At 39.4% G+C, this 11,267-nt stretch overlaps 1 protein-coding gene across 1 annotated transcript; it reads left to right on the top strand.

The window, feature by feature from the left end:
• The first annotated feature begins 432 nt into the window (after positions 1-432).
• On the top strand, positions 433-9,888 carry LOC127919887 (zinc finger protein 189-like). Its single transcript, XM_052503737.1, has 4 exons — positions 433-904; positions 1,264-1,361; positions 1,514-1,691; positions 9,557-9,888. The coding sequence occupies exons 1-4, from the start codon at positions 682-684 to the stop codon at positions 9,886-9,888; spliced, it is 831 nt and encodes a 276-aa protein (XP_052359697.1). The 5' UTR covers positions 433-681.
• The last annotated feature ends 1,379 nt before the right edge of the window (positions 9,889-11,267 follow it).

The following is an 11,267-nucleotide window of genomic DNA, read 5'->3' on the forward strand; positions in this document are numbered from 1 at the left end:
AAAGCACCACAGATTATCAAGTTCTATTTGCATGCGCTGCATTTGCTCTGTTGTTTACAGGGTGATTTGTATCTTAAAGAGTGCAGCTTTAAGGGAAGAGTACCGTCACATCTAGAAAAAAGATGAATGTGAAAAATGAACAGAGCAAATGTGTATTAAAACACAACCCACTATTCCACTATTCATGGAAGTATTTATTCATCATCCACATATTCATTTTAAGCTTCTACGTCTGTGTACAGGAAAGTATTATTTGTAAGACGTAAGAGAAAATATATCTGTTTATTGTTAAATTATTATGACGTTCTTTCCAACACAAGTGTAGTAACTATTGTTTCCAAACTGCGTTACCCACTTCAGCCAGCAGATGGCGATCTGCGTCTTGCATGACGTACGTATAATTAACTGGACAGGACACTTCTTCAGGAACAACAACACGGCTACTATTTCAACCACCTCGGTAGCTTGCTAGACAACATACAACTGAAAGATTGACGCTTTAGACCATGTTAATGTACATTAGCTAATCTCAGTGTTGTAAACGCAGTTCATTTGACGTATCAACTGGTTAACTTTAACCTAATTTGCTTGTTCAATTTGCTAAGTTGTTAAACACTGATACTAGCCGCTAATGCTACCTAGCACTAGGCTAGTCGCTAATGCTAACTAACATCCCTGACCATGAGCTCACTAAACTACTACTCCCCTGCTAAAGAAGAGGAGGTCTGCTGGACGGAGAAAGAAGCTCTGGGACTGAACATTATCGTGAAAGAGGAAGATGATGTTATTGAGGAAACAGAGGAAGAACATTTTAGAGAGGAAGAGGATGCTGTCGCAGTAGAGGTGAAGAAGGAAGACGTCTTGGGAGTGAAAGAGGAGGAGACAGAATATCAGATTAACACCAGTGAGTACTGTCTTAAACAGGGGCACAAACTATGCCGTTGTTGAACTAATGTGGGGTTTTTAAGGGGCATTCTACTGAAGTTCTACACTTGAATATGTTATTCAGTACTTTATAAATTATTAAAGGGTCAATCTGCCTTTGGTACATACATTTTGGGGTCTTTTAAATTAGATTTGTTAAATTCTCCACGTGTTCTACATTAAAGTGCATCTCATCAAAAGGCACCCATTTTTGTGGAACTACCCTTTAACATTTGCATTTTAGGGCCTGTTTAGAGAGACTAATGCCTCGTCTAAGACCCTATGATTTTAATATACGGTCATAAGTTAACTATCTGTTTGATGTTCTTGTTCACACAGGAGAGAGACATGACTATCGTGGATCCTCTGGGGAGCCTCAACAACATCCTGATGCTGACGAGACAGAGAAGAGTCTCTCCAGATCAGACCACCAGATGGTACAGCTTGGTCTGGTCTAGCATACAGCTTGGTCTGGTCTAGCATACAGCTTGCTCTATCGGGGGCTGGGTTTCTGTAAGGCACTTCATGACAACAGTGACATCAGCATCCATAATGATATGTGTCTGTGTCCCCTCTTTATGGTTACCAGGACAACACTAGCCCTTCCTCCCTCCCGGAGTCCCTGTGTCGTGCCTCTCCCGGTAGCACCTTACTGCTGGGTATGAAGAGGTTGTCTGTGCTGCTGGTGGACTGCAGGAAAACAACAGGACTGAGTGGAACTGTGAGAGGAGGCGAAGAGAAGAACGGATCAGATTTGACTCATCAAAGTAAGTGCTGTAGTTTAGTTTGATCTGCCCACCGGTATCTGTTACCAGGACAACCAGCAGAGTTCTGTTAGTTGACAGGAAGATAGACTGGTGGATATGGATGTTATGAATATCATAACACTGAAAAAGGATTCTGCCAATGAAAAGAGAGAAACCAATAGACCATATAAAACCTTGATGAAAGTTAGATTTAGAGAGAAAGAAAACATGTTTCCTAAAAACAGTATAGATGTTACATTGTCTGTCCCAGTCAACCCCCCATATCTTTACTAGACTGTAGAACATACAAACTAAACTCCAGACACTTCAATGTGGTCTGTATTGCTTCATTAACAGCTGATATACAGGACTTGTTAAACTGGCAAATATATATTTTAAAACAAGCTTATTTTTTTGTCTTGGCCTCCATCTCTGTAATGGTCAAAATTCATTTAATTCCCTACTTTATCAGGTCAAATGAAGCCTGAACTCCAACATACAGACCTTGACAGAACATGGTTGAATATATATATACTATATAGACCTTAAAGAACATGGTTTAATATATATATACTATATAGACCTTAATGAACATGGTTTAATATATATATATACTATATAGACCTTAAAGAACATGGTTTAATATATATATATACTATATAGACCTTAAAGAACATGGTTTAATATATATATACTATATAGACCTTAAAGAACATGGTTTAATATATATACTATATAGACCTTAAAGAACATGGTTTAATATATATACTATATAGACCTTAAAGAACATGGTTTAATATATATACTATATAGACCTTAAAGAACATGGTTTAATATATATATACTATATAGACCTTAAAGAACATGGTTTAATATATATACTATATAGACCTTAAAGAACATGGTTTAATATATATACTATACAGAGCTTAAAGAACATGGTTTAATATATATATATATATATACTATATAGACCTTAAAGAACATGGTTTAATATATATATACTATATAGACCTTAAAGAACATGGTTTAATATATATACTATATAGACCTTAAAGAACATGGTTTAATATATATATACTATATAGACCTTAAAGAACATGGTTTAATATATATATACTATATAGACCTTAAAGAACATGGTTTAATATATATACTATATAGACCTTAAAGAACATGGTTTCATTTGGAAATTATTAACTTTATTGATTTCATGTGTAACTGACGCCAGTGTGGTGCTAACAGTTTAGTTTCCTCCTCTGTCCCCATACTGGACTCAAACTCGTGATCCTCTACTTCTCAACACACGTGACCGTCCTCCTTGATAATGAACTCTATTCAGAGTGCGAGCCACACACTCACTACAGCACAATAAGGGGTCTGTGTATTTAACAGATGCTGAGATCAGAAACAAATCAGTCCCTTTGTTGCTCTGTTTCAGAGCTGCTTTCTGACGAAGGAAGCCTTTTCAACTCTAAAGGTGTATTTGGCCATTTAGGCTGCAACAACGATACAGTGGAACCCCTGATCTGTTGTTTTATGAAGGGTCACCTCCCGGTACCCAAACAGCTCGTCCCAACCTGGGATTTTTATGTTTTGCTTGAATCTATTGCCGCTGTTGGAGCCGTTAGGTTATTAGCTTATTCTATAAACACAATACCCCATACTGACCTTATTCTATAAACACAAAACCCCATACTGACCTTATTCTATAAACACAATACCCCATACTGACAAAGCAAAAACATTTTTGTTTGATATTTTTGCTAATTAATAATTTAAAAAAATACAAAACTGAAATATTACATTTACTTAAGTATTCAGACCCTCTACTCAGAACTCTGTTCAAGCAGCAGGTTCTGCTCTGGAGCAGGTTTTCATCAAAGATCTCTCTTAAAGGAGGACTGTAGCATCTAATGATGAAACATTATGGAGTCTTAAAGGAGGACTGTAGCATCTAATGATGAAACATTATGGAGTCTTAAAGGAGGACTGTAGTATCTAATGAGGAAACATTATGGAGTCTTAAGGAGCACTGTAGCATCTAATGATTAAACATTATGGAGTCTTAAAGGAGGACTGTAGCATCTAATGATGAAACATTATGGAGTCTTAAAGGAGGACTGATGAAACATTATGGAGTCTTAAAGGAGGACTGATGAAACATTATGGAGTCTTAAGGAGGACTGATGAAACATTATGGAGTCTTAAAGGAGGACTGATGAAACATTATGGAGTCTTAAAGGAGGACTGATGAAACATTATGGAGTCTTAAAGGAGGACTGATGAAACATTATGGAGTCTTAAAGGAGGACTGATGAAACATTATGGAGTCTTAAAGGAGGACTGATGAAACATGGAGTCTTAAAGGAGGACTGATGAAACATTATGGAGTCTTAAAGGAGGACTGATGAAACATTATGGAGTCTTAAAAAGGAGGACTGATGAAACATGGAGTCTTAAAGGAGGACTGATGAAACATGGAGTCTTAAAGGAGGACTGATGAAACATTATGGAGTCTTAAAGGAGGACTGATGAAACATTATGGAGTCTTAAAGGAGGACTGATGAAACATTATGGAGTCTTAAAGGAGGACTGCGATGGAAGGAAAGGGGATGTCTAGTCAGTCACAACTGAATCCTAAATGTCTTCCGCATTGAACACAACCCCTCTGAATCAGAGAGGTGTGGGGTTAATCGCCGTCCACGTCATCTTTGCCCGGGGAGCAGTTGTTGTTGGGGTTAACTGCCTTGCTCAAGTTCAGAACAGCAGATTATTTTCTATATTGCGGGATTTGAACCAGAGACCTTTCTGTTACTGGCCCAACATTCTTAAAACCTCTTAGTCTACAAATGTTCCAACTTCAATTCATTATTTCTCAATCAATGATGCTTCAAAGGAGAAGTTTACCCAACATCCAGAAACTCCTAAGTGATTCCATACATTGAAACTAGTCCCGTGGATTTTTTTCCCTCTCTCCCTGTAGTGCTGTGCTGAAACAGCTGCTCTCCCTCTCTCTCCCTGTAGTGCTGTGCTGAAACAGCTGCTCTCCCTCTCTCTCCCTGTAGTGCTGTACTGAAACAGCTGCTCTCCCTCTCTCTCCCTGTAGTGCTGTACTGAAACAGCTGCTCCCCCTCTCTCTCCCTGTAGTGCTGTACTGAAACAGCTCGCTCCCCTCTCTCTCCCTGTAGTACTGTACTGAAACAGCTGCTCCCTCTCTCTCCCTGTAGTACTGTACTGAAACAGCTGCTCTCCCTCTCTCTCCCTGTAGTGCTGTACTGAAACAGCTGCTCTCCCTCTCTCTCCCTGTAGTGCTGTACTGAAACAGCTGCAAAACGTGACTCGTGACGTTGCTGGATACGGGCCTCACTCTGCTGCTTTGCCAGTTAATTTGTTATTTTATTACAGCTATGGCCTTTTTCTTTCACCTGGAGTTGTTTATTGAGGTCTGAGAAAGAAAAAAAACTTTAAACCCGTAAAATGGATGTAAATATGATGTCATAGTGAATTCATGACATGTGACTGAACAAGCCTATTCATACTGTATAACATGGCTATATACACTATTATATACACTATTTTATACACTATTATATACACTATTATATACACTATATTCGGAAAGTATTCAGACCCCTTGACTTGTTAATGTAGCATGAAGGTCCCAAAAACACAAGGTCCTCGATCATTCTTAAAAGGAAGAAGTGTGGAACCACCAAGACTCTACCAAAAGCTGGCTGCCTGGCCAAACTGAACAATCGGTGGAGAAGGGCCTTGGTTAGGGAGGTGACCAAGAACCTGATGGTCACTGACAGAGCTCCAGAGTTCCTCTGTGGAGATGGGAGAACATTCCAGAAGGACAACCAACTCTGCAGCACTGGTAGAGTGGCCAGATGGAAGCCACTCCTCAGTATAAGGCACCTGACAGCCCGCTTGGAAAACTCTTGGAAAACTACAAACTCCAAGTCTCAGAATGTCCTGGAGTGGCCCAACCAGAGCTCTATTCCAAAAGCATCACGTCTGGTGGAAACTTGGCATCAGGCAGGGGATGTTTTGCAGCAGGGACTGGGAGACTTGTTAGGACTGAGGGAAAGATGAAAGGAACAGGGACTGGGAGACTTGTTAGGACTGAGGGAAAGATGAACGGAACAGGGACTGGGAGACTTGTTAGGACTGAGGGAAAGATGAACGGAACAGGGACTGGGAGACTTGTTAGGACTGAGGGAAAGATGAACGGAACAGGGACTGGGAGACTTGTTAGGACTGAGGGAAAGATGAACGGAACAGGGACTGGGAGACTTGTTAGGACTGAGGGAAAGATGAACGGAACAGGGACTGGGAGACTTGTTAGGACTGAGGGAAAGATGAACGGAACAAGGTACAGAGAACAGGGGATGTTTTGCAGCAGGGACTGGGAGACTTGTTAGGACGGAGGGAAAGATGAACGGAACAAGGTACAGAGAACAGGGGATGTTTTGCAGCAGGGACTGGGAGACTTGTTAGGACTGAGGGAAAGATGAACGGAACAAGGTACAGAGAACAGTAAAAGGCACATGAAAGTCTGCTTGGAGTTTGCCAAAAGGCACCTAAAGGACTCTCAGACCATGAGAAACAAGTTTCTCTGATCTGATGAAACCAAGATTGAACTAATTTGGCCTGAATGCCAAGTGTCAGGTCTGGAGGAAACCTGGCACCATCCCTACAGTGAAGTGTGGTGGTGGCAGCATCTTATTTTTCATACATCTCTGGAGAGACCTGAAAATAGCTGTGTAGCAATGCGCAACATCCATCCTGACAGAGCTTGAGAGGATCTGCAGAGAATGAGAGAAACTCCCAAGTACAGGTGTGCCAAACTTGTAGTGTCAAACCCAAGAAGACTCAAGGCTGTAATCACTGCCAAAGGTGTTTCAACAAAGTACTGAGTAAATGTTCTGAATTCTTTAGTAAATGTGATATTTCAGTTTTTAACTTGTAAAAAAACAAACAATCAAAAATCCTGTTATTGCTTTGTCATTACGGGGTTTTGTACATTTTAATGAGCTAAAAAAAAATACAATTTAATCAGTTTTAGAAAACAGTCAAGGGGTCTGAATACTTTCCGGAGGTTGGAGTCATTAAAACTAGTTTACAGACACTTAGGTTGGAGTCATTAAAACTAGTTTACATACACTTAGGTTGGAGTCATTAAAACTAGTTTACAGACACTTAGGTTGGAGTCATTAAAACTAGTTTACATACACTTAGGTTGGAGTCATTAAAACTTGTTTACATACACTTAGGTTGGAGTCATTAAAACTAGTTTACATACACTTAGGTTGGAGTCATTAAAACTAGTTTACATACACTTAGGGTGGAGTCATTAAAACTCGTTTACATACACTTAGGTTGGAGTCATTAAAACTAGTTTACAGACACTTAGGTTGGAGTCATTAAAACTAGTTTACAGACACTTAGGGTGGAGTCATTAAAACTCGTTTACATACACTTAGGGTGGAGTCATTAAAACTAGTTTACATACACTTAGGTTGGAGTCATTAAAACTCGTTTACATACACTTAGGTTGGAGTCATTAAAACTCGTTTTTCAACCACTCCACTAATTTCTTGTTAACCAGCTAGTTTTTTAAACTAGTTTTGGAAAGTCGGGTAGGACATCTACTTTGTGCATGACACAAGTCATTTTTTCAACATTTGTTTACAGAAGTTTACATACTCTATAAACAGCTATAAACAGCACGGTTCATCTGTACAAACAATAGTATGCAAGTATAAACACTATGGGACCACGCAGCTGTCATTTCGCTCTGGAAGGAGATGCGTTGTGTCTCCTAGAGATGAACATACTTAGGTGCGAAAAGTGCAAATCAATCCCAGAAGAATAGCAAAGGACCTTGTGAAGATGCTGGAGGAAACGGGTACAAAATATCTATATCTACAGCAAGAGGTGATATGACAACAGCCAGTGAAAGTGCAGGGCGCCAAATTCAAGCAACAGAAATCTCATAATTAAAATTCCTCAAACATACGAGTCTCTTATACAATTTTAAAGGTAATCTTGTTGTTAATCCCACCACAGTGTCCGATTTCAAAAATGCTTTACAGTGAAAGCACACCAAATGATTACGTTAGGTCACCGCCAAGTCACAGAAAAACACAAAAAGAAGAAATAGAGAGAGAATGAATCACTAACCTTTGATCTTCATCAGGTGACACTCATAGGACTTCATGTTACACAATACATTTATGTTTTGTTCGATAAAGTGCATATTTATGTCCATAAATTTACAATTTACAGAAATACTCATAATAAACATTGATAAAAGATACAAGTGTTACACATGGAACTTTAGGTAAACTTCTTCTAAATGCAACCGCTGTGTCAGATTTCAAAACAACTTTACGGAAAAAGCATACCATGCAATAATCTGAGTACAGCCCTCAGAGACCAAAACAGCCAAACAGATATCTGCCATGTTGTGGAGTCAACATTAGTCAGAAACGGCATTATAAATATTCACTAATCTTTGATGTTCTTCATCAGAATGCACTCCAAGGAATCCCAGTTCCACAATAAATGTTTGATTTGTTCGATAAAGTTTATAATTTATGTCCAAATTCCTCCTTTTGTTAGCGCGTTCAGCCCTGTAATCCAAATTCATGGCCACGAGCAGACAAAGTCAAAAAGTTACGTTACAGTCCGTAGAAACATGTCAAACGAAGTATAGAATCAATCTTTAGGGTGTTTTAACAAATCTTCAATAATGTTCCAACCAGAGAATTCCTTTGTCTGTAGAAATGCAATGGAATGCAAGCTAACTGTCACATGAACACGCATTGTCAGCTCATGGCTCCTGGCAGTCCTCTGACTCATTCCCCTCTCATTCGGCCCCCTTCACAGTAGAAGCATCAAACAAGGTTCTAAAGACTGTTGACATCTAGTGGAAGCATTAGGAAGTGCAAGATGACCAATATCCCACTGTATGTTCAATAGGGGATGCGTTGAAAAACTACAAACCTCAGATTTCCCACTTCCTGTTAGGATTTATTCTCAGGTTTTTGCCTGTCATATGTGTTCTGTTATACTCCAGACATCATTCAAACTGTTTTAGAAACTTCAGAGTGTTTCTATCCAAATATACTAATAATATGCATATCTTAGCTTCTGGGACTGAGTAGCAGGCAGTTTACTCTGGGCACCTTATTCATCCAAGCTACTCAATACTGCCCCCAGCCATAAGAAGTTAACTGATTGTCTTTGGTCTGCAGCTTTTGAAATAGAACATTATTGCTTTGAGTTGTTTCATTCACAACCGTTTGCAGGGCATCAAGTTGATTTGCATCATATTTCCTTTTGGCTAAATCGAGTTGTTCCTTTAGAATATGGACATGGTCAAGATTTTGTTCTTTGTTATAAATGTTTATCTGTTCTCACACACAGTTCCTTGGATAGCAGTAGCTTATCTTTTTCGGCTTTCGATGTCAGCTCCCTGGTTCTCTCCACCTGTGCCTTGAGCTTCCCAGCTTCCTGCTCGTACCTCTGTTGGGCATTGAGGTACTGGTGCACTGTCCATCTCTACTGGTGGGCATAGTTGAGGCTAAACTGGAGAGAACCTTCACAAGGCCTCTGCCTGATGGTCTATTTTGGAGAGCGTCTGTCCCAATGTCTGCATTTTTTTCTTGATTATGGCATCAAAATCTAACATTTCCAACCCCTTGGCATAGTTAGGATTTGCATCGTTGCTGAGGTCAGTGATCAATCTTTCCCTGGGGGAAGGTCCACTGATTAGAGGGGGAATGGGTGTAAACCCATCTGATGGATTGCTCATTGTTATGATTATAAAATATTTAAATTTACGCCTCTCTTTAAATAAACACTGTCTTTGGCAGGAGGAACACCAATCTTCGAGGAACCAAAGACGTCCAAACCAGCAAGACGACACCTCTGCGCCCAGTGTGGAAAGAGTTTTAACCAGTTAGGAAGCCTGAAAGCTCATGAGCGAATACACACAGGGGAGAAGCCTTACCACTGCTCCCAGTGTGGAACTAGGTTTACCAGATTAGGAAGCCTGAAAAGACATGAGAGGATACACACAGGAGCGAAGCCACACCATTGCGCCCAGTGTGGAAAGAGTTTTAACAAGTTAGGAAACATGAAATCTCACGAGCGAATACACACAGGGAGAAGCCTTACCACTGCTCCCATTGTGGAAAAGTTTTAGGGAGTCAGGAAACCTGAACGCTCATAGCGAATACACACCGGGGAGAAGCCTTACCGCTGCTCCCACTGCGGAAAGCGTTTTAACCATTCAGGAAAGCTGAAAGAACACATGAGACTGCACACAGGGGAGAACCCTTGCAAATGCTCAGACTGTGGGAAGACATATTACTCATCACGGTCACTTAAACGTCATGTGAGAATCCACACGGGAGAATAATTACTTCTCTTAGTGTGTAGGTTTTTCACATCACGTTGACTTAAAATTCATCAGAGAACATACACAGTGCTCCCGTTGTCTTATATTGTTGACTGACAATGTGTTTACCTGTTGAAACCAGATGAAATTGAATTGTACAAAGTATTCTTAAACATATATTTGTATGTTTTTATTAGAAACCATAAATTGAATATGGAGTATGTCAGCTTGAATATAGAGTAGATCAGATTCCATGTGTTTAAATGGTCCTTTTTTAAAACTCTTTGTGTGTTTATCTGGGTGTGTCATTCCTCCAGCACTACAGATAATCAAGTGATATTAGGATGTGATGCATTAGTTCCATTGTTGACATTTTCATTGTAGCCCACTGATGATTTAATGACATGAAAATGTTCAGACTCTGTAATGGAAAATGTTAATTGTAAACTCGGCAAAAAAAGAACCGTCCTCTCACTGTCAACTGCGTTTATTTTAAATAAACTTAATGTGTAAATATTTGTATGAATGTGTCCCTGAACAAAGGGGGGACTTGCTGTTGAATTCCCATGTATCGAATGAAAAATACAAGTTAAATGGGTTTCCATCACATTGTCAACTCTACTGATGGTTTTATATGAAGAAACATGGCAACGTGCACTGTAGCCAGCAGCTCATAGATACAGTGTTGGTAGGCTACCTACATGATTATTATGGATGAGAGAGATATTATTTTATTTGTCAACAGGCAACCAAGCGTCAATCATCATGTCACCAGGATAAGACCCTCAAAATGTATTGGAAAGGAGCATCAAGCTCATCACAAGCACTTTCACCACCCTGTGAAGTTCATAACTTATTTCATCTGTAGCCTAATAAACTACATAGTTGTAGTGGGAGGACCACACAACATATCATCACGTGACTCCAAGTTAACTAAGATCTAATGGTTATTATATAAATAAGGAGTTTCCACCACCATTTCTCGCTCATAAATGTTTACTGACACAAAATGATCCCACTATGTAAAACGAACTTACAAATTGTCTATTTGCATTTATAAAACTGTAAAGGCATATCCTGTTTCCATCATTACTTTGGAAATGGTTGGATCAATATCCACCTTCATGATATGGATGAAGCCTGATTTGGAATGTCTGAGTAGTTCTATATGATGTCATAATACA

Source organism: Oncorhynchus keta, unplaced genomic scaffold (assembly GCF_023373465.1).
Source record: "Oncorhynchus keta strain PuntledgeMale-10-30-2019 unplaced genomic scaffold, Oket_V2 Un_contig_17809_pilon_pilon, whole genome shotgun sequence".
NCBI classification, from domain to species: domain Eukaryota; kingdom Metazoa; phylum Chordata; class Actinopteri; order Salmoniformes; family Salmonidae; genus Oncorhynchus; species Oncorhynchus keta.

Excerpts from the sequence above, each read along its gene's own strand:
- LOC127919887 (XM_052503737.1), top strand. The coding sequence starts at position 682 with ATGAGCTCACTAAACTACTACTCCCCTGCTAAAGAAGAGGAGGTCTGC. Across the intron at positions 905-1,263 it reads AGAATATCAGATTAACACCA|GAGAGAGACATGACTATCGT; the intron begins GTGAGTACTGTC and ends TTGTTCACACAG. Across the intron at positions 1,362-1,513 it reads CCAGATCAGACCACCAGATG|GACAACACTAGCCCTTCCTC; the intron begins GTACAGCTTGGT and ends TATGGTTACCAG.